The following is a 24,211-nucleotide window of genomic DNA, read 5'->3' as shown; positions in this document are numbered from 1 at the left end:
CTTTTGCTGCAATTTTAGCTGCCAGTCTTTTAGGGTATGTCTCTACCAGCTTTGCACATCTAGAGACTGAAATCCTTGCCCATTCTTCTTTGCAAAACAGCTCCAGCTCAGTCAGATTTGATGGACAGCGTTTGTGAACAGCAGTTTTCAGATTTTGCCACAGATTCTCAATTGGATTTGGATCTGGACTTTGACTGGGCCATTCTAACACATGGATAGGTTTTGTTTTAAACCATTCCATTGTTGCCCTGGCTTTATGTTTAGGGTCGTTGTCCTGCTGGAAGGTGAACCTCCGCCCCAGTCTTTTGCAGACTCCAAGAGGCTTTCTTCCAAGATTGCCCTGTATTTGGCTCCATCCATCTTCCCATCAACTCTGACCAGCTTCCCTGTCCTTGCTGAAGAGAAGCAGCCCCTGAGCATGATGCTGCCACCACCATATTTGACAGTGGGGATGGTGTGTTCAGAGCGATGTGCAGTTTTAGTTTTCCAACACACATAGCGTTTTGCATTTTGGGCAAAAAGTACCATTTTGGTCTCTGACCAGAGCACCTTCTTCCACGTTTGCACCTTCTTCCATTTCTGAATGATCACTTTAACAGTGCTCCGTGGGATGTTCAAGGCTTTGGAAATCTTTTTGTAGCCTAAGCATGCTTTAAATTTCTCAACTTTATCCCTGACCTCTCTGGTGTGTTCTTTGAATTTCATGGTGTTGTTGCTCCCAATATTCTCTTAGACAACCTCTGAGGCCGTCACAGAGCAGCTGTATTTGTACTGACAATAGATTACACACAGGTGCACTCTATTTAGTCATTAGCACTCATCAGGCACATGTCTATGGGCAACTGACTGCACTCAGACCAAATGGAGCTGAATAATTATGCACACCCCACTTTGCAGTTATTTTTTTAAAAAGGTTTGGAATCATGTATGATTTTGGTTCCACTTCTCATGTGTACACCACTTTGTATTGGTCTTTCACGTGGAATTCCAATAAAATTGATGTTTGTGGCAGTAATGTGACAAAATGTGGAAAACTTCAAGGGGGCCGGATACTTCTGCAAGCCACTATATATGTTAACAGGCAACAAGGAACTCTAAATACTCTCATATAGAAAAAGGCCTATTGTTCTAAAACTAGCCAAACTAACCAGATGTTTGCTGTCAAGGCTAATGGTCGATCGGCTGCCAAGTCAGGAGATGTATGGCCACCTTAAAAGGTACATGTTAGATATCTGCATTTGAAGCAATAATTTGAGATGGAAATGTACTAATGATTCAGACACAGTGCTTGGCTCTCCACTAGTAACCTGTGTCATGAGGAGAGCAGGGAGGAACATGCACAGGAGGCATCGCTTTGTGAGCTGCAATAGGAATAATAGCAGTCAGCTGAGTGCTATCTAACTCTGCAGATTTCTGAAGGAGGGGGGGGGGGGGGGGAGGTAATGTCACTTTACTCACAATAGATCCATACTCCCCTTCTTCATCCTACTGCCTGCCTCTTTCTCAGTGACCCGGCACATGTTATTGTGCAGTTCAACCCTGAATATTGGAAAAAAAAGTGTGAGTGTGAGTGTGAGTGTGAGTGTGTGTGTGTGTGTGTGTGTGTGTGTGTGTGAGTGTGTGTGTGTGTGAGTGTGTGTGTGTGAGTGTGAGTGTGTGAGTGTGAGTGAGTGAGTGTGTGTGAGTGTGTGTGAGTGTGTGTGTGTGAGTGTGTGTGAGTGTGTGTGAGTGTGTGTGAGTGTGTGAACACCGGGCCAGCAGCAGCACTCAGCTTGGTTAGGCGTAGGAAGGGGGAATAAGTGTTAGGTGTAGAGGATTGTAGTCATGGGTTGATTGGGTTAGTGTGAGGTACAGGTAATGGAGGCAAATGGAAGATTGGCAACACTGCCAAGTGGTTCCCAAATTAACAGGCACTCTAATAAATGTATACATAAGGCCCTCCAAAAGAAGATACTTCTCTGGGGTGTACTTGCATACTGTCTCAGGAAGCATTACCTTCCTACCTGCACTCCATGGATATAAGCGGGTCACTGCTTGAGGCACTCACAAGCAGAAAAATAGTTACAGTATGTAGCTGTACTGTAAGAATCCCACCCTTTTCAAATCACCATATCAGCACTAAAGGAACAAAGCAGTAGTATTACCTCTGTATCATAGAAGATGCAGCGACCATCATAGGTGCCAATCACAGCATGCTTGCCGTTCTGGCAGAAGTTTGCAGCAGTGATGAGCTTTGTTTGCCCATCAATCTCGTTCCACAAGGCCACTTTTTTGTCAGGAATGTTCCAGAGTCGGAGTTTCCCATCTAAGGAACCACTCAAGAAGTATCGGTCATCCTAACAATAAAAAAAGAAGAGAAGTACAATCTGAATACAGTCACAGAAGTTCAAGTTGATTTGCGTGTAGTGACATTAAGTTACAATACAGAATGCTATCTAATAGGGAATTTGGGGGAATTTTTCAATAAAACCTGAGTACTGTTGTGCTTTTGGGATTTTATTGCCAAGTTATACTTTGGAGATACATGAACAATAGCAAAGGCAAAACTTTCCAGCAAGTACACACAGCAATGACAGCTTATAGTGTACCCGAGGTGATATGTGACATCATGAGATAAACATGTACAGTGGAGAAAATTATTTGACCCCTCACCGATTTTGTAAGTTTGTCCAATGACAAAGAAATGAAAAGTCTCAAACCAGTATCATTTCAATGGTAGGTTTATTTTAACAGTGGCAGATAGCACATCAACCGGAAAATCGAAAAAATAACCTTAAATAAAAGATAGCAACTGATTTGCATCTCATTGAGTGAAATAAGTTTTTGAACCCTCTAACAATAAAAGACTTAATGCTTAGTGGAAAAACCCTTGTTTGCAAGCACAAAGGTCAAACGTTTCTTGTAATTGATGACCAAGTTTGCACACATTTTAGGAGGAATGTTGGTCCACTCCTCTTTGCAGATCATCTCTAAATCCCTAAGGTTTCGAGGCTGTCTCTGTGCAACTCTGAGCTTGAGCTCCCTCCATAGGTTTTCTATTGGATTAAGGTGCGGAGACTGACTAGGCCACTCCATGACCTTAATGTGCTTCTTCTTGAGCCACTCCTTTGTTGCCTTTGCTGTATGTTTTGGGTCCTTGTCGTGCTGGAACACCCATCCACGACCCATTTTCAGTTTCCTGGCAGAGGGAAGGAGGTTGTCGTTCATGATTTCACGATACATGGCTCTGTCCATTTTCCCGTTAATGCGATTAAGTTGTCCTGTGCCCTTAGCAGAAAAACACCCCCAAAGCAAAATGTTTCCACCCCCATGCTTGACGGTGGGGACGGTGTTTTGGGGGTCATAGGCAGCATTTTTCTTCCTCCAAACACAGCGAGTTGAGTTAATGCCAAAGAGCTCTATTTTGGTCTCATCAGACCACAGCACCTTCTCCCAGTCACTCACAGAATCATTCAGGTGTTCATTGGCAAACTTCAGACGGGCCTGCACATGTGCCTTCTTGAGCAGGGGGACCTTGCGAGCCCTGCAGGATTTTAATCCATTGCGGTGTAATGTGTTTCCAATGGTTTTCTTGGTGACTGTGGTCCCTGCTAATGTGAGGTCATTCACTAACTCCTCCCGTGTAGTTCTAGGATGCTTTTTCACCTTTCTCAGAACCATTGACACCCCACGAGGTGAGATCTTGCGTGGAGCCCCAGAGCGAGGTCGATTGATGGTCATTTTGTGCTCCTTCCATTTTCGAACAATCGCACCAACAGTTGTCACCTTCTCTCCCAGCTTCTTGCTAATGGTTTTGTAGCCCATTCCAGCCTTGTGCGGGTCTACAATTTTGTCTCTGACATCCTTGGACAGCTCTTTGGTCTTTCCCATGTTGGAGAGTTTGGAGTCTGCTTGATTGATTGATTCTGTGGACAGGTGTCTTTTATACAGGTGACTAGTTAAGACAGGTGTCCTTAATGAGGGTGACTAATTGAGTAGAAGTGTCTAACCACTCTGTGGGAGCCAGAACTCTTAATGGTTGGTAGGGGTTCAAAAACTTATTTCACTCAATGAAATGCAAATCAGTTGCTATCTTTTATTTAAGGTTATTTTTTCAATTTCCTTTTGATGTGATATCTGCCACTGTTAAAATAAACCTACCATTGAAATGATACTGTTCTGAGACTTTTCATTTCTTTGTCATTGGACAAACTTACAAAATCAGTGAGGGGTCAAATAATTATTTCCTCCACTGTATGTACAGTGCAAAACATTAATAACCAGGCAGTTTTACTAGTTTTATTTTGCTGCCTGAGATAATTTTCAGGCTTGCAAGTGACAGCTTTTGTCTTGTCGGTACCTTGTCAGGAAAATTGTAAACATCACTGCAAATTACAAGTTTTTCTGAGAGCAGGAAGAAATAGTTCATGTATTTTAACTCTGGGACACTTCATAGACTGCCAGACTAGTGCTAGGAGCTACAGGAAAGCTAGAAAACAGCGCTGGAGGCACAGTGAGTATTTTATGGTCTGCAACTCCCCCCAAAAAATCCAGAAGCACAGTTTCCCTTATCCCTACAGGCATACCGGTTAGTTAAGACTTCCAGTTCCCTGAGATCCGGATAACAGGGACTTTGCAGTATGTTCACACATGCAGAGTGGGCGTAGCGGAAATTGTACTATCTGTTCCACGCAGGCCCTTACATCTCCTCTTCATTCATGCCGGTGAATGTGTACTAGCATCCCTCTGGCTCCCGATGTCACAAGGTTAGGCATCGGTAGAAGGAGGGCTTGTGTGACAACACGGTAACATTTAACAATCGTAAAATATCAGTAAAAATGACCACTAACCAATAGTAGAATAAAGATAATTTTACCAATAATCTACTAGTGGCCATCTGCAGCGCCCACATTACCGCAGCACCCTTGTTAGATGCACGCCCCAGCATTCCTTCCCTGCAGGCGCATAGTAACTGACATAAGCAATAGGAACACTAGCCAGTGACTTTCAAAAGGTAATTTGCATTCATTAAACTACAAACTATTAATGATGGAATCTGCACACTGAAATAGTTCTCCCTCGATGCAACAAAATATAAAGCATAATCATTTCCCCAGCAATTACCAACTCTTTTATAGATACTAATAAAAAGAGCTCCAGCTGAGACCAGACAGCGAGTAAACACTACAGCCTACAAACCTGATGTTATACAGCAAAGAGCAACAACAAAACTATTTTTTATTGCAATTAAATCAAAGTTTAATGAGGAGATGTTTTCGAAAACAAGCTGAAATGCCCCAAGAAGTAGGTGAGTTATGAAAAGAAATAAAAAGTGTAAGAAAAGTCTCTCTGCTGATAATTATGGAGCAGAGGTTGCAATATGCATAGGCTCGGTCCCTTCTGAGCCTAAAAGTACAACTTGAAGAGACACTGTAAAGGGGAAAAAAAGTGCCCCTATAGGGTACTTACCTTGGGAGGGGAAAGATTCTGGAGCCCATTGAGGCTTTCTCCATCCTCTTCATCCTCGGGAATCCAGTGCAGTCAGCCTCTGAAAATCCACCGACAAGGTTGTTGGTGCAGTAGGGGCTTCAGCTCACGGCTGCGCAGTAATCTGACTCAGCTTTTTCCCCTGGTGCCCGAGGGGAAGCTTGTACTGCGCAGGATTACGGATAGGTAAATATTGCCGGACGCTGTTCAGGGGCCACCAGCGCTGGTTCCCAGAGGCTGGAGAAGGCGGGGAAGCCTTATTAGGTTCCAGAGGCTTCCCCCTCCCGAGAATCAGGACATTTCGGCACCCAGCGTTCAGAATTATAAAAACATTGCTTGTTTAATAGGTATTAAATCTTCCCGATCCTCATCCTCTTTAGAGAGGAATACTACTGTATATGCAACTGCATCAGAGTTGCGCTTAGACAAGGTTAGTTTGTTGGCATGCTTACTCACCCAAACTAACTACCAAGAGAAAAGAAGTCCAAATCAAGGCTTCTGATAGCCTTTCCTCTAGACCTCTACACTAGCTCAGAGGCCAGACGGTGACATCCAAGGGTCGGCACCAACACTACCTGGAAAGGAAGGAGGTATTTTTTTTTTAATTCTTTCCCCTCTTATGTCCGTATTGGAATAGCCTTGCATAGCTCCAATGTCTGACATAGGGGGTCATAGTAAAAATGGCTGCCGCTTTAGATCAAAGTGTCAGACTAAGTTGCTGGCCCCATCTTCCACTGTGCCACTTTGAACTTCTTCAGTCACATGCTGCGCCGCGTAACAACAATATTACACTGGTGCGTGTGCATGGGGGCGAATCTACAGTGTGCAAGCAAGCCCCCCTCCCCACCATTTTATGTGGCCCTCAAGAGCTTTACATCTGTATGATTGTAAGCAGTAAAAGAAAGAAGAAAATCAACCCATTTTATACTTGTGTCTGTACTGACAGTCTTTGGCATTTCCATGGAGACGGCAAGTCACTACAGATGTATGTACGCACACGTAATTTTTTGGGCTTGTGAACATGTGTATCATTTTATGTTTGTTTGTTAATTTTCTGCTGGAGTGCCAATAGATTTAAGTCACAGTGCCCATCCTTGATTTTTTTTTTTTTTTAGTTTTTTTTAGCCAAATACATGCACCCTCCACATCTCCTGTTGTGATGTCATATAGGTGTTCTGTTTGAGCACATTAGCAAAATGCATTTAAAAGCATGTTGTCTTTGCCCTTTGCGCCCATACCGCCAAAAGCTGTGAGCATTCTTTTTATTAAGCAATGTGGCCCATGCTAAGACGGTTTCAGATTTTGGACCATCATGGGATTGAGTTTGACACCCCTGCTCTAGAGCGAGGGATACAGACCCTCCCGAAACACTGCCACCACTTCAATTTCCTGATCGCCCACATCCTCCTCCAGCACACCAGAAACAAAATTAAGGGCCCATTTCCACTGCTGCAAATCCGCTGAGTTTCCTCGCAAGCAAATCCCGTGGGGAAACTCTACCATACGGGATAATGCTGCCGCCGTCCAAATCGCTTGTCATAGCTATTCAGCCGACATTGCAGCATTTTTCATGCAGGGGGCAGTGAATCCCATAGCTGTGCATGACACGGCTTCCGGGATACGGCTGCATACACGCACAGGAAGAAAGTGCGTGCGGTGGCTAGTGGAAATGGGCCCTAAGGGCTGGGGTGGATGACTGTAAAATTGGATTGGAAAGGGTTACAGCACCATTTGAGTTCACTTTATTGGCAGTGGTCATTTCCAGCTTCATTTTAAGTGTGTATGAGACAAGTTTGAGTGTAAACTACTTTATATAATTAAACAAAATCATTTAGCTTACTTACCCTTGGATGAAAAGCAATTGCTGTAACAAAATCTATATGCTGGAAGCAGCACAGACACTCCCTCCTGGATATGTGCCACAGGCGGACTGTCTTGTCCATTGACGAGGACAGTAAGAAGTAATTCTGTAGGGTGGGTGGATAGAGAGAAAACAGCAAAGATCATTGTTGGGCCTTCAAAACAGCACGTGCTCTATTCAACTGAAGGAACTGTGTCTAGTCAACTTTCTGATTATGTGCTGCAAGGGGATCATTAGCAGTGGAGGCCAGGCTAGGTCACAACAATTTTAACCAGATCATTTGGACAGCTCACTATAATTAAGCAGCACAATTTACTTTGTGGACACAAAAGGAGGACCGTTAAATACAGTACAGACAAGAATAATGATTGCAGTCCTGTTTTATTCCGGCAGCATATTGATTAAATACTGTACTCTTCAATATATGATGTGCAGAGTGTTCATGCTGAATTACAGCTGATCTTTTCTTTCATTACAATAGGTAGTTCAAAGAAGAAAGCAGTCCATGGAAAAGATTGCGTGAAAAAAACAAGGCTAGGTGAGGTAGGCTTGGATAACTGGAAAATAAAAACCTCCCAAGTTCCCAGAGAATTTTTACTATTTTCATCCACATATCAATGTATCACATTCTGTATTGTTTTATATTCGGATATACCATAAAATATGAACCTGAAGAAATGAATTACATATATAAATGGGACTGTGAAAATGGTTCTGTGTACTTTGTAATGTGTGTGTGTGTGTGTGTGTGTGTGTGTGTGTGTGTCTGCTTCAAGATGTTTACTGTGGTAACCTTAGGGTAACTTTTCTCTTTCATTTAAAGAGAACCCGAGGTGGGGATCTTAGAATGATCTTAGAATGAAATCTATACACAGAGGCTGGGTCTGGCTATAGTGCCCAGCCTCTGTTGCTATTTGAATCCCCCCTAAGTCCCCCTGCGCTCCGTTCTAGCCCATAAATTACAGCCGTGCTGTCACTCAATGTTTACCTAGCTAAGATCACTCACGCCGCTCTTCCCGCCTCCCGCCCCCTTCCCTCCAATCAGCGGCGAGGCAAGGGACGCGGGCAGGGACCGGCGCTCTGCAGGAGGCGGGGGAGCAGCATGAGTGACACTATGGAGGTAAACATAGCCCGCTGCGACACGCTGCATGTCGACAGCGCGGCTGTAATTTATGGTGGGAGAGAGCGGAGCGCAGGGGGGACTTAGAGGGGATTCAAATAGCAACAGAGGCTGGGCACTATAGCCAGACCCAGCCTCTGTGTATAGATTTCCTTCTAAGATCCCCACCTCGGGTTCTCTTTAAAGGACAACTGAAGTGAGAGGGATATGAAGGCTGCCATATTTATTTCCTTTTAAGCGATACCAGTTGCCTGGCAGCCCTGCTGATCCTCTGCCTCTAATACTTTTAGCCACAGACCCTGAACAAGCATATGCACTTCAGGTGTTTCTGACATTGGTAGATTTGACAAGATTAGCAGCATGCTTGTTTCTGGTGAGAGTCGGACACTACTCCAGCCAAATAGAAAAGCAGGGCTGCCAGGCAACTGTTATTGTTTAAAAGGAAATAAATATGGCAGCCTCCATATCTCTCTCACTTCAGTTGTCCTTTAATCCAAATCTTGTATTTAAAGCAAATCTGTCACAAAAATAAACTTAAGAGATAAAGTATTGTATGTATAGTACGGATAATATAGCAAATAGAACATTAATTGCAAAGAAAGGAGTTTCCTGTTTTCCGGTACAGGAAGAGTTAAACTTGAGTCATCTATGCAATAGAGCTTCTCAGAGCTGATGGACTAGCGTCGGTCCTATTTTCTGAAGAGCTTAAAGTGAACCTAAAGGCAAAAAAAAAAAAAAAAAAGAGATTAACTCACCTGGGGCTTCCCTCAACCCCCTGCAGACGATCGGTGCCCTCGCAGCTCCGGTCCGATGCTTCTGGACCCGCCGGTGACGACTTCCGGTTTCGCCGTCACCTGCCGACAGGCATGGGAACACGAGTGATTCTTCGCGTTCCCAGCCTGTATATCGCCCCCTATGCTGCTAGAATCACTCGCGTTCCCATGCCTGTCGGCCGGTGACGGCCAAACCGGAAGTGTTCACCGGCGGGTCCTGGGCCATCGGAGCGGAGCTGCGAGGGCACCGATCGTCTGCAGGGGGCTGAGGGAAGCCCCAGGTGAGTTAATCTCTTTTTTTTTTTACTTTAGGTTATCTTTAAACAGACAAGAAACAGTGAGGGACAGCTTGAGATGAGGTTTTACAGCAGTTAAATTCAAAGGGTCATTATTTCTGTTTTGTTTATACAGATTATAAACGGCGTCTGTGGTAATTTGATGCAATGTTATAAATAAAGCTATATAACGTAAGATAAAATATGAGCCTTTTATTTGCTACTAATGTTCTATTTATTATCAGTACTAAACATACAATTCATTATCTCATAAGTTTATGTTTGCCATTCTTGTCTCTTGCCCCCTTCTACAAGGTCCTCCGAGGACTGCTATTTATAGAGTTCGGTACCGAAATGCTACAATGAGCCACAATAAAAAGACAGACCATGGATGAGCAGTTATCACTTACTTTGGACCAGGACAAGTCAAGAAGGTCAGCTGTGTGTCCTTTGTATTTACAGAATGGCACGGGACGAAAAGGTGCATTTTTATCATCTTGATCCATGTCATCTGCTCCACTATAAGCCTGCAAAAGTAAATGTAACATTATTGAAGCTCAAAAATGTATAGTTATATGGAATTAGACCAGAATGCTTTACATACACAGAATATACATACCATTTATGCTAATATAAAACAGTATAAAAAAAAAGTCACTATTCACACTAGTCTAAGGATTGTATCAATCTCCAATTCCTATGGGATTCCACACCTGCTGTCAGTTTTACCAGATAATCTGCCTCTGCATAGAGAATATTCTGCACCCAGCATGTAGACATAATCCAAAAAGTATGAATAAAATAAAACTATATAAATATTACCAAAGACCACTTTCTCAGGTTATATTTATATATTTTTTTATATTACTGATACTTTTTGAGCTATGTCTATATGCTGGATGCAAGTTATTCTCTACACAGAGGCAGATTATCTGTAAAACTAAAAGCAGGTGTGGACTCCCATAGGATTTGGAGATTGATATACCGTATATACTCGCATATAAGCCGACCCGCATATAAGCCGACCCCCAACTTTTCCCTGAAAAAACAGGGAAAAATGATTGACCCCCATATAAGCCGGGGGTAGGAAATGCTGGATTGGTGCAGCCCCCCAGTGTGTCCCAGTATAGCTAGTATAGTGCCCAGTATAGGTAGGTAGTGTCCAGTATAGCTAGTAAAGTGCCCAGTATTGCCAGTATAGTGCCCAGTATAGCCAGTATAGCGCCCAGTATGGGTAGGTAGTGCCTCAGTTTAGCTAGTATAGTGCCCAGTTTAGCTAGTATAGTGCCCCAGTATGGCTAGTAAAGTGCCCAGTTTAGTTAGTATAGTGCCAAGTTTAGCCAGTATAGTGCCCAGTTTAGCTAGTATAGTGCCCAGTTTAGCCAGTATAGTGCCCAGTTTAGCCAGTATAGTGCCCAGTTTAGCTAGTATAGTGCCCAGTTTAGCTAGTATAGTGCCCAGTTTAGCTAGTATAGTGCCCAGTTTAGCTAGTAAAGTGCCCAGTTTAGCCAGTATAGTGCCCAGTTTAGCTAGTAAAGTGCCCAGTTTAGCCAGTATAGTGCCCAGTTTAGCTAGTATAGTGCCCAGTTTAGCTAGTATAGTGCCCAGTTTAGCTAGTATAGTGCCCAGTTTAGCCAGTATAGTGCCCAGTTTAGCCAGTATAGTGCCCAGTTTAGTGCCCAGCATAGGTAGGTAGTGCTCCGCCCCCCCGCCCCCCGCTGCTGCTATTACCTGTTTAGGAAGCGGCCGCTTCCTAATCCGCGTTCCTCTTCTTAAGTGTCTTCTCAGAGTATCACAGCAGCGCGCCCGGCGCTGCTGCTGTGACGATGTAGAGTGCAGGAAAGAGCGCGGCTCCCTATAGCGGCGATCTGTATCGCCGTTGCCAAGGGAACCGCTCTTTCCTGCCCCCTGCATCGTCACAGCAGCAGCGCCGGGCGCGCTGCTGTGATACTCTGAGAAGACACTTAAGAAGAGGAACGCGGATTAGGAAGCGGCCGCTGCCTAAACAGGTATTAGCAGCGGCGGCCGGGGGGGAGCGGGGCGCGGACCACCCACCCACCCACCACTAGACCACCAGGGAAGACTCGCATACAAGCCGACCCCCCAACTTTTGACCCCCATTTTGGGGGTCAAAAATTCGGCTTGTATGCGAGTATATACGGTAGTCGTTTTACCATTGTGTGAATAATGATAGTTGTTTATACTAGTATAAATTGTATGTATATTCAATATTGTATTTACAGCATTCCGGTCCAACTCCACATTTTTGGATTTTTACTATAGTGGTAGTCAATGAATATTTTTGACATTTGGAATAGTTGGCATACATTTCTTCCTTAAAGGAATCAGCAGGCTATTTAAGCTAGGCAAGATTCAATTGCCTGGGGCTTCCTGCAGCCCCTTGCAGCCGATATGTCCATCGACGCAGCTCTGCTCCCAGCTGACGGCCTGGGGTCCCTGCCGATGCAGAGGCACAGGAAGAATCCCTTGTCAGTGCACCGCTGACATGTTGCTTGCATGCGCCTCTCCACAAGCCAGGGGATACATGTAGTCTTGAGCAGCACACTCTGCACACCATGTTGCAGGGGATTTGGGGGGGGGGGGGCGCACGGACACAGCAGGGAGCCAGCTCCAGGATCACAAGTGCATAATCCTTACGCTCCTCTGCCAGTAACAAAACCTGCTCCACCATTTGTTCTGCTCCACTGACATGAGCCGAGGGGGTAACTTTTCAGCACATTTTTGTGCTGAAATATTAGGCATATGCACGAGTATATAAGGTACATGCTTGTTCAGGGTCTATGGCTAAAACTATTAGAGGCAGCAGGACAGCCAGGCAATGTCTATTGCTTAAAATGAAAAAAAAAAAAACTAGATTAGGTCAATACAATGATGTTACCTTCCAATACACAAGGTTTAAAAACGTAGGCAGTAAGAAGGTTCATGACGCTCTACCCCTAACCATCATACCAGTCGGTGCAGGATCAGGCAAGCCAGGCCATAGTAGTAGAGAAGTGCAAAAAAGGATCCGCAAGCCAGAACAGGATGAGGTAAAAAAAGGGCTGAAATGTTTATTAGAAAAATCCACAGACAAGGCAATAAAATCACAGGATCAACTAACGCGTATCGGGCCTACCATCTGCCCTTAGTCGTAGTTAAAAGTGAACCTGAACATGAGGAGAATTTATGTGAGGCCAGGGAAGAGAAAGCTCCACCCCCGGGGACACACAAACCGCCTCTTTAAAGAGACATACATCCCCAATGGATACAATGTAAAAATACAATAATAACATTGAAAATGAGATATAAAAGATGTAAAAATGTGTTATCACTGACAAACTGTAAAGTTGTATATGAATAGGAGAGGAGAGAGGACAACAGCAATTCACATAGATTGTTATCTAAATACAATAAGTATGATTAAGGAGAGGAAAGAGAGGGCCTCAATATGTGTAAACCAAGCTCAAGTCCCATCTCTTGTTTAAACCCTGTGGTGTACGGGTACCCAACCTATGAATCCAAAAGGCTTCACGCTTTAAAAGCATTCTCTGCAGATCACCTCCCCTAATTGGACAAACCACCCGTTCCACCCCCTGAAAAGTTAAGGAAGAGAGATCTTTCTCATGTACTGTTTCAAAATGTTTGGAAACCGCAGACTTGCGAAAGGTGTTCCAATTTGTGCCACAGTAATGTTCAGCTACGCGGGCTCTAAGGTGGCGAGTGGTACATCCCACATATTGTACACGACATGTCATGCAGGAGATAACATAAATCGTGTTTTTGGTATCGCAGTTCACATACTGCTTGATAGGAAAGCTTTTGTTATGGGCAAAAGAAAAAATCGAGTTGCTTTTTTTGTGACACTGACAATAATTACATGTGGTGAACCCGCAGGGATAGGAACCCACTGTAGCCAGCCAGGTTGGGGTACGAGAAGAGGAGGGGGACCGAAAAAGACTGGGTAAAAGGATGGACCCCAAAGTGCGGGCCCTTCTAGCAGAAAAACGGCATCCCTTGTCCAAAATGGTTTTTAGTTTTGTATCCGGATACAGCACAGGAATATATTTTTTAATAATGCTTGTAATTTTATTGAATTCAAGGCTGTAGCCGGTGACAAAAGGAACCCGATCATCTCCGGCCCCCCTCACAACCCTGCTTCTCAGTAGATCTGAACGTGATCTATTTCCCTACCTGCTCCATCGTGTACCGGCAACTCGGCTAAAGGGGTGAGTGATTCACATCACCTGTATAATGCATTTGCTGCCTTTCCTGTTGCCTCACACTGCTTGGGAGCTGTGTCAAAGCGTCCACATGGGACTGAGACATTTATGCCTGTTTCTACCTTTGCTTCTTCTTTGACATCCATACAATGGACAGCTTATTATGCCAATGGAACTGTTTGTCCATACCCATTACCACAGAACGTTGCTTCTAACCCCACCCCGTTTATGTATTCAGAAGCACAGTTCCCCCAGCATGGTGTATTGGGACCGAATCATGATGCTACTATTATCCCTTTCAGACCATCTACATATGAGGTCATGCCACCTCACATACCCACTTCACGCCTTGCATCTATGGACTTTTCTGGTGTACCACATAGCAATGTTCATTTGGGTGCTTATGGTTCCAACCATATACCTTTGCATAATGTTAATATGTTTGTCTCTAAACCGAGTGTTACCAATTATGTTGATGTTTCCTCCAGACTTGCTGGAGAATCAGTTTCACAGCCAGAACTTGTCAGAAACATTCAGTCCCCTCCAGAGCCATCTGGCGGCACTGATGCGGATCTATGCTCCAATGATACAGTTTATAATGACATTGCAACAGCTGTCACCGCATCAGGGCCTGAACAGATGATTCATGGGGACGAGTCCAAATATGGCTTTGACCCTAATGCCAACTTGGATAGTTTTGGTGGTTTACTGCATGATACTGATCGTAAAAACAAATTCATTTCAGTATTTTCAGGTAATTCTAATGCAGCTAGTCTGCAGCCAGAACTCACTTTACATTCTTTACAAACCACTCTGGAATGTTTGATGGATAAGACACCTGATGTCTTTTTCGGTCCCCCTCCTCTTCTCGTACCCCAACCTGGCTGGCTACAGTGGGTTCCTATCCCTGCGGGTTCACCACATGTAATTATTGTCAGTGTCACAAAAAAAGCAACTCGATTTTTTCTTTTGCCCATAACAAAAGCTTTCCTATCAAGCAGTATGTGAACTGCGATACCAAAAACACGATTTATGTTATCTCCTGCATGACATGTCGTGTACAATATGTGGGATGTACCACTCGCCACCTTAGAGCCCGCGTAGCTGAACATTACTGTGGCACAAATTGGAACACCTTTCGCAAGTCTGCGGTTTCCAAACATTTTGAAACAGTACATGAGAAAGATCTCTCTTCCTTTACTTTTCAGGGGGTGGAACGGGTGGTTTGTCCAATTAGGGGAGGTGATCTGAAGAGAATGCTTTTAAAGCGTGAAGCCTTTTGGATTCATAGGTTGGGTACCCGTACACCACAGGGTTTAAACAAGAGATGGGACTTGAGCTTGGTTTACACATATTGAGGCCCTCTCTTTCCTCTCCTTAATCATACTTATTGTATTTAGATAACAATCTATGTGAATTGCTGTTGTCCTCTCTCCTCTCCTATTCATATACAACTTTACAGTTTGTCAGTGATAACACATTTTTACATCTTTTATATCTAATTTTCAATGTTATTATTGTATTTTTACATTGTATCCATTGGGGATGTATGTCTCTTTAAAGAGGCGGTTTGTGTGTCCCCGGGGGTGGAGCTTTCTCTTCCCTGGCCTCACATAAATTCTCCTCATGTTCAGGTTCACTTTTAACTACGACTAAGGGCAGATGGTAGGCCCGATACACATTAGTTGATCCTGTGATTTTATTGCCTTGTCTGTGGATTTTTCTAATAAACATTTCAGCCCTTTTTTTACCTCATCCTGTTCTGGCTTGCGGATCCGTTTAAAAACGTAGCTAATCTGCTGGGATAACCTATAGCATCTGGGAGTGGATCTCTGCTCAAGCTCATTTGCAAGCCACATGATGACCAGTTCCAGCATCATGTTTAGTATCTCCCCTTACATATTCAGGACTTTGCCCATCTCTTTAAAAGTTGAAGCGAGACATCAGTGTTCCCTGACCTCCAATATTTATTTGTTCTTTCTAAATGTTTTCTCTGAACTTTGCCGAATTTCACGAGTTTGCTCACCTACTCGACTCTGTAGTACTGAATGCTTCTGAGTAATTTTGGGTGCTTAGCCATGAGGGCAACTGTGCCCCTTCCTACTTCTAGCTGTATCTAGGAGGGTTGGGAATACCACAATATTACTTTTGAGGACTCTCTCATGTACATATGTATGGTCAGGCATGGAATAGTTGCATAGACAACATCTTTTCAAGCCTTTTCTGCAGTTTACAAAGGCATCAAAGAACTGCATTTTTTTGCATGTTAAAGTGTATGAAGTGCACTTGGAAAATACGTACCCCACCATCCGTATCAGATTTGGAAGAATTAAGACTTTCCTGAGATGGCGAAGGAGATACCCGTCCTGGAAAACAACAGATTAAGTTAGGACATCTATTCTGTCGATTTTAGGAATAGGAACCATTGGTATACACTGAAATCTTACAGTGAAGAACAGCGAAAAATAAGGAACCACGAGTAAGCATAGAAAACTTAAATAGGTCTCATGGTGAAACTGAATGTCTGCAGACATAAGTTACTGGCATGAGTGTTTTAATGACAAAAATGTGAGACCCAGAGTCCTATTTTCCTTGACACTTTATGCCAAATGCCTCAATCTACCATATTTCTCAGACCTTAAGATGCACTTTTTCTACACCAAAGTAGGGGAAAAAGTAGGGGAAAAAGTAGGGGAAAAAGTAGGGGAAAAAGTAGGGGAAAAAGTAGGGGAAAAAGTAGGGGAAAAGTAGGGGAAAAAGTAGGGGAAAAAGTAGGGGAAAAATCAGGGCGTTGCCCCCCACACACACACACGCTGACCGCTGCACCGTCTGAATACTTGTGTCAGTGTATTAGTGAGAATCACTCAAGCTCTGTCCTGGAGCTGTGGTCGATAGTGTGTGTGTAAGTTTGTTAACTGCATGTAGAGATCCAGTCTTCAGATGCCCTGCTGTCAATCAGGCGTCATTTTAGGAAGGTCGCCCGCTGACATCCGATAGGTCACACTACTACTGAGCAAGTGCAGTGAGGGTGAGTGATTCTCACTAAAACTCTGGCCCAAGTATTAAAACTGGCCCAAGTATTAAGATGGCAAAAGACGACACAGGGGTACAGAAGAGGGTGTGTGTGTGTGTGTGTGTGTGTGTGTGTTAGGGGGGCAGAGAAGGACTCAGGGGGGCAGAGAGAGACACAAGAGGTGCAAGGAAGGCACTAGAGGTACATAATTGGTGGGAAAAGGTCTACAAGACTCTCCTGCATCATGGACGCACCAGGATTAGAATATCTTTTTCCCTGGTTTTTGTCCTCTAAACCTAGGTGAGTGTTATGGGCCAGTTTCCACTTGTCAGAAATTCTGTGCGGTGGACTGTGCAGAAAAAAATCTGCACAGCAGAGCCATCAGAATTTGCACACCGCAAGGTTAGTGTGCGATTCGCCTGTAATGTAATTAACAGGAAACGCATGAGTTTTCGTTATGCAAATTTTTCGTGCAAATTTGCGTACGTTTTCACTTAAAATCAATGTAAAAGCACACAGGCACTGGCATGGTTAAATTTGCATACTTACAGATGCGAATTGTAACACGTTTTAGCGTTAAAATTTGTATACAAATTTGCATCTGTATGCAAATTTGGTTTTGCGTTTTCCGCAACGGAATCGCACCGCACTAGTGGAAACGGGCCCTAAAGGTTGTGTTGATTACCCACCAGTTAAATCATGCGCCTGGGTACCACAATTGAGGGCGACCGGCAAAGAGGAGTAGCTTGAAGATTATGGGGGATGCCAAGAAGCCCAAGTTGTTATTTCTACCTTCAGACCAGGTGCACTTAACAGTCCAAATATAGGATTTTTTCCTCCTGTAACTGGACCTTTAACTTCAGCCAAATGACATATGGATGACTTACCTTCTGTGTTATACTTGATCCTCATGTTATTGAAGTAATCAAAAGCATTTTTAAGAACCCAAATTCGGACAATATTGTCCTGTCCAGCAGAAGCAAGTAATCGTCCACAATGAGAAAACTTCATGGTCCACACAGCGCCCTAAAAGCAATTAGAAAGGAAATGTAGAAATCACTGTCAGTACTAGGCAAGGCTCTATAGTGTTATTAGCTAGCAGATGCTGGGATTACCATATGTTCTCCACTCAGATCCTGCACCACTTTGATCTGCTCAAAGTCATAGGGACCCTTAAAGCCATGAGCAGCTTTGAATTTCACCGGTCTTGTGTACGGCATTCCCTCATCGTCACTAGATGATGGATCGTCTGGGTCTGTGTGAAAAACTGTGGAGGAAAGAAAAACAAAACAATAATCCTTTAACATACAAATCCACAAAATGTCAAACAGTACAAAATAGAAAATAAAAATATTCACATATGTAGTTTCTAGTGAGGTTAGCTACGAGTGCGTAGTTACCCGTAATTGAAATTTAAATTGTACCTATGCCACCGCCTATAGCTGATGTTTTCCTCATAACGCCGCTACTTACTCCTTCCAGGCTTCAAGAAGGAAGGAGTGGAGTTACCTGGATCACATTGGCTATAGGCGGCGGCATAGGTAAGTTAACACCCAATCCCCCCCACCCTCCCCCCGACGTGGGCAGCGCTATCTGATTTAAATTTCAATTACAAGTAGCTATGTACTATACTTTAGAGTTTTATATATAATCTATGAACTACTGGTAATCAGTTTCAGAATCAGACCATTGCTACTTTGTTTTTCTTAAAAAAAAAAAAAAAAAACACATTTCTACAAATGCTTACTGATTTGAGAAACTGGCAGTGCCCCAACCACTCTGGTACTGCACTTCTGAACAAGACTCTAACACAGGTGGCTAGCTCAGGCAAGGGCCCTTTTCTTGGTTTTAATTTAGTTAAAATAAGCCTAAACGGGTTATGGCAAATTTAAAAACTACAACTGTTAAGATCCAGTTAAAGCAAATTTAACAACCTCCCAGGTGAAGCTCTGGGGGAGGGGGGGGACTAGCGTTGAGGGTCACAACGGGTTGGCAAGGGAAAGGGTGGGATCCATCAAAGTTTTGCTGGTGGGCCCCCTGATTTGTATTTTTGCCCCTGAGTGCAATAATACCAATTGGGATTAATGTAGATACCCCTACAATTCACTACACACTGCTGTTCTCTGCTACTGACCTCTCAGAAGACACAGTATCGCTAATTGGAACCATTAAAAAAATTAAAAAATAAACTGCTTGCCCTTGTAACACCTTTGAGGAGTACTGTTACAGGTGGGCTTGTATTTCGAACACCAAAATTTCCGGTGTAAGCCAAATTTCTCTTTTTAATTTTCACATCCTGCTTATGAAATCTGCACGATTTTCTAAATTAATATGTGTATATTTAAGTGTACATGTAGTTAGTGTGCACATATTTAATTTACCAGACAAAATGAAACAAAATGTACTGGTCAGGAACACCTGAACGCAAACGCTGATGAGTCATGCTGTTGGTTTGTTTTTTTACTAAGTTTTCTGCTAGCATCTCCCACATAGTGATATGTGTCAGCCATGTGCTAAGGTCAGCAAGTAGAGTCTACATTACAGATGTAACTACTTTGCACTGCTTGATGCCCTACTAAACTATACAGCTGCTGACAACTGCCTACTGCCCTGTTTTGTGCATCACCCCTGGATTACAGTTGTGCTCATAAGTTGACATACTATGGCAGAATTTAGGATTTCTAAACCATTCATATTCTATAAAATATGGTTAAGAAATCATACATTTTGCCAGGGTGTGTACTGTATATACTCGCATACAAGCCAACCCGTGTATAAGCCAAGTACCCATTTTTCCCCCAGAAACCAGGAAAAACGGATTGACTTGCATATAAGCCCCCTCCCCAGTATAGCCAGACATGCCCCCAGTACAAGTCAGCCCCCCTTCCCATAGCCAGATGCACCCCAAGGATGATACAGCTGTGTCTCAAGATGCCACTAGATGGTGTCATAGATATGAGACAGCTATTGCCACACATGAAGAATCCCTGAACATTGCACCTCTGACACATTGCTTGCATGCTCCGCTCCACAAGCCAGGGGACAGGGGTAGTCTTGAGCAGCGGACTCTGCACACCATGTTGTAGTGGATAAGGGCATGGACACAGCAAAGAGCCAGCTGGCAAGAACAGGATCACTAGTGCACGGTCCTTACGCTCCTCTGCCAGTAACAAAACCTACTCCACTGACTGGCATACAAGCCGAGGGGGTAACTTTTCAGCACATTTTTGTGCTGAAAAATTAGGCTTATACGGGTGTATATGAGGTCAACTTATGAGTACAACTGTAGAACAATTTTTGTTAGATTCAATATTTTTATTTATAACGGTTTAAGGAAAAAAAAAAAAAAAAAAAGGAAAGTGTATGAAAAGTCTTCATATATGCTGTGATGTGAAAACAGCTTATATGTTTACTTAAAATGTAAAGCACAGGTCCACTGTAACTTGGTGCTATAATGCAGTCACAGTAGCATCCTTACAAATTCGCCTCCAAATCAAAGTGGAAGTGTCTGAGGAATCTGCACAGTTACCTAATAGAAACTTCTCCATTAAAGTAAAGGAAATTGGAGTTTTCGGTTCAATAAGCAGGAAATAAAGGAGTAACCTGATCTCAATGTACCTGACCTTGGGTTTTAACTTCAAAATATTCTAACTTAAGTTATTCCGGCAATACCTGTGTCAAAAGTCAGGCAGACAATAAAAATGGAAGTATGTATTTAATTGTGAACAAAAGTTTTGTTCATCATCATTTACCAGATGGTTTAGTAATAGTTATCTTATTAAAAGCAACTTTAAAGTGAACACGAGGTGAGAGGTATATGGAGGCTGGCATATTTATTTATCTTTAAGCAATACCAGTTGCCTGGCTGCCCTGCTGATCCTCTGCCTCTAACACTTTCAGCCATAGACCCAGTATAAGCATGCAGTATATCAGGTGTTTCTGACAATATTGGCAGGACTGACAATATTAGCTGCATGCTTGAATCTGGTGTTATTCAGACACTACTGCAGCCAAATAGATCAGCGGGCTGCCAAGCAAACAAACATGGCAGTCTCTATATCACTCTAACCTTGGGTTCACCTAAACCAACCTGAGAGCAATACTCGCAACTGACTGTAATACCTGGTACACACTATTCAAATTTCCGAGTCCAATCAATTTCCGACAGGTTCAGTTTTCCAATAGTTTTTCAGTTTTCGTCTGTACAAAATGGATTCGAAAGATGATCGTACACTTGATCGGACCTGTCAGAAATTATCATTTTGATCAGACAGGGAATTGCATAGTGTGTATCAGGCATAACATCCCCTAAAGAAGTTCACCCGAATGGTTAAACAGGTGCTGCAAACATTGAGGAAGAAAATGCAGAACAGGCCCCTTCAGGAAGTAGAAGCTGACTGCTTAGTCATCTTGGCACTACATGCTGAAAATGAAATAAGAAACCCACTTGACCTATAACAGATCTGTTTATTTTGGTATTTTAAATGTTGGGTTTACTTTAAGCCTTACTGATTGAGAAAGAATGGGAGGATTTAAGCGTCTAAAAAGTGAAGAAGTTTCTTTAAAATGTGTAATGATTTTAGAAAACTCAAAAAAAAAAAAATGTATTACGGACCTTCATCTCTGACGCTCTTCACTTTGTTCACCGCCCGCTCGCCATACTCTTCTGCCAGGTGTTTAGCTCTTTTTACCTTTTTTCCTAAAAATTTCTTGAGCTGCGTCCTTGTAAGAGAAATGTTAAAGTAAGGTCACAGTTACTGCAGGTATTTAGCTCTGACTCTGACTGCATCTTTAGGCCTAGCCTAGAACTAAAATTAATCCTCATGAATCAGCATTTTCGTATCTTCCTCCATTACTTCAAAATAGCATTTATAGCAAGTGGGTTTATCATGGTTTACTATTAAGAAAGAGCAGCCCGAGAGCTAAAGGCGGCTCTATACCACATGAAAAGACAAAAAGAAAAAAATCGAGAGCCCCAATAGTGTATTATTAAAAATTGAGATAATGATTGGAAGTCAAAGTAATCCTCACAAATATGGGTTGTCGAACGTAGGCAACCACTAGTAGCGCTTGGGGGGAGATTATGCCTGTCCCCACTCAGGCTAAGAAGTTGCTCTCAGTAGATAAGAATAGGGTGATCACACCCATCCACTATGTGGATAACAGAATATTTAGGAACTTACAGAAGCGCCAGGCAGGATAAAATACATTAAAATATCATAAAATGTTTTTTTTTTGAGAACTTACCTCACCAATTAAGACACAATAGTGGTATCATAAAAATACTATTCTTAGTCTGTACCTCTGGGTTTTTTAAGCCCTACTCCATAGAGCCAAATTAATCCATGCCATGCACTGATGAGGATCAACCAATCCGAAACAGTCTGTATGCATGTTGGATTATTATGGCTCTGTACAAATTACAAGGCGACACATCATTGCATTCCAGCGGATCTGGAGGTGTGTTTAGCTTCAAAGGACGACAATGGTTAATTAGCATATTTTCAGCAGTGATGCACTGGGAGACATCTCGGAGCTCGCTCCAGCCTGAATTATCACAAATTCTTTCTGTTTTAAGAAAGCAAACTTTTGTTTTTCTCACTCCAACAAATACTGCAACGTCTTATTTTATGATACCACTATTGTGTCTTCATTGGGGAGGTAAATTCTCAAATACCTCCCATTTTATGATATTTTAATGTATTTTATCCTGCCTGGCACCTCTGTAAGTTCCTATAGCACATGACAGCTTAATCAGCTTGTGCAGGAATGATTGCAGGGAAGAGAGCCAGCAGGCAGACAATGCACTAACCTCCCTGGCGGTATGATTACTTTTGGATCTTAGGATCTAAAAGCAGTGCAATTTTTTTTTTGCAAGCTTTTAGACGCTTAAAGTAGGAAAAATGTATACCGCTAGATAGATTTGTGGCAGCCCTGAATATAACTCACCTCCCCTGTATCCAGGGCTGCAATCATCCCTTAGTCCACCAGGTGCTCTAACCCCATAGTGAGATTGCCATCTGTCATCATGTGACGTTGGATTGAGAGCCTCCGAGGCGCCGAAAAAGAATGGCTGCCGGCGTCTGGATCCTGGGGGAGGTGCGTTAAAAATGCCGCTATGCTCTGCTGTATCTCCATACCTGCCTAATGCAGCCAAATGAGCATGTGGCAGGGAGCAGCTATATTTACCTGTTCTGGACGGCTTCTTCTCTTCCTCCACCGGCAGCTCTGAACTTCCAGCCGGTCTTCTGGTTCTATGACTGGGATCCAAGAGACGGTGTCAGCGTTAAAGCCCCACCTGTAGGTGGAAGAGGGGTGATGGAAGAGACTTTTGCCTTACCCCACTTCCACCACTGGGTGGCGCTGTAACTGACTGTGTCTCCTGGATCCTGATCACGTCATATCATGTGATCAGAACCAAGTAGACAAGTCAGGATTATATCGCTGCCACGGTGGAGGAAGAAGAAACTGATCCAGCCGCCTGGACAGGTAACTATGAAAGATCCCTGCTTCCCCAGCAGCAGGAAAAATGTATTTGGCTGCTAAAGGCTGGAATGCTGTAGATTTTATATAAAATAAAAAAGGAATCACAATAATGGAAACACTCATTTTACAGGGAAAATCTGTAAAAAATACAGTTCAGATGATTTAGCAGTCTAATGACACAAATACAAAAAAGTCTGTGCCCCCGAGAAAAGGTTTACATCTAACAAACCTAAAATTCCCTTTTAACAGAACCTCAGACACAAGGAAAGGCTGCAATAATGAATGTAAAAATAATTACGTTCTCTGCTTCAATTTTCCTCCATCTGTGTCCGTTTGATGAGGCTGCATCTTCTCCTCGTCATCAGACTGGGCAGCATCATTGCTAGAGGAAGAGGGATAAACAAAGGAAATGAGCTACACTGCTACATAAATGCCAGGCAATCTGTAATAATAATGGTCACATGGAGCTCAGTGCAGCACAGTTCACGTCAGGCCATTACATGAGAAAATAGGAGAGAGGTCACCATGGACAGTGAACTGAACAGGCACAGATAAGCTACAGTAAAAATGTTACAGTGCTCAGTAATAGATGAGATGGGAGAGCTGCTTACATGTGTGTGTGGAAAAGGGTTGCAAAGGAAATACATAATGATGATCAGACCTCAGTTTACACACACAGACGTTTATGCAGCACTCCTCCGGAGGGCAGATGGATAATTATTCTTGCGTTTTCTAACTAGTTATCCTTTACAGTGAACTTGTGTCTAACACATACACGTCAAACTCTGGCCCATGGGCCAAATCAGGCCCACAGTGTCATCAAACTTGGCATCCAAGTGGTTCCCCCATTTTGCATTATGTTTGGCCCACTCTTGACCACCAGGGAAGCTATATGGGGTTATAGCCCTAAATCATCAGGGAAGCCATATGGGGAGGGAAGGGGAAAGCACTAGATACATTTTGGGGTGGTGAGGTTGTCACTAGACACCAGGGAACG

General features: G+C 43.2%; 1 protein-coding gene and 1 long non-coding RNA gene across 2 annotated transcripts in view; one reads left to right on the top strand and one right to left on the bottom strand.

Moving 5' to 3' along the window:
* LOC137529042 (uncharacterized) overlaps positions 1–9,970 on the top strand; it is an 85,248-nt gene extending 75,278 nt beyond the window's left edge. The window contains exons 3-4 of the long non-coding RNA XR_011023562.1: positions 7,809–7,870; positions 9,811–9,970. This is a non-coding gene — a long non-coding RNA (uncharacterized lncRNA). The remainder of the gene's footprint in view (positions 1–7,808; positions 7,871–9,810) is intronic.
* The window catches only part of WDR44 (WD repeat domain 44), a 142,546-nt gene that overhangs the window by 12,745 nt on the left and 105,590 nt on the right, over positions 1–24,211 (bottom strand). Inside the window, exons 8-15 of the mRNA XM_068250933.1 lie at positions 23,513–23,596; positions 21,344–21,450; positions 17,844–17,995; positions 17,616–17,754; positions 16,017–16,081; positions 9,906–10,022; positions 7,311–7,433; positions 2,145–2,336 (exon numbers count right to left, since the gene is read on the bottom strand). Coding sequence (XP_068107034.1) covers positions 2,145–2,336; positions 7,311–7,433; positions 9,906–10,022; positions 16,017–16,081; positions 17,616–17,754; positions 17,844–17,995; positions 21,344–21,450; positions 23,513–23,596 — 979 coding nt within the window. The remainder of the gene's footprint in view (positions 1–2,144; positions 2,337–7,310; positions 7,434–9,905; positions 10,023–16,016; positions 16,082–17,615; positions 17,755–17,843; positions 17,996–21,343; positions 21,451–23,512; positions 23,597–24,211) is intronic.

Source organism: Hyperolius riggenbachi, chromosome 8 (genome assembly GCF_040937935.1).
Source record: "Hyperolius riggenbachi isolate aHypRig1 chromosome 8, aHypRig1.pri, whole genome shotgun sequence".
NCBI lineage: Eukaryota > Metazoa > Chordata > Amphibia > Anura > Hyperoliidae > Hyperolius > Hyperolius riggenbachi.
The sequence above is the reverse complement of the archived record's forward strand: the minus strand, read 5'-3'. Positions and strand labels throughout refer to the sequence as shown.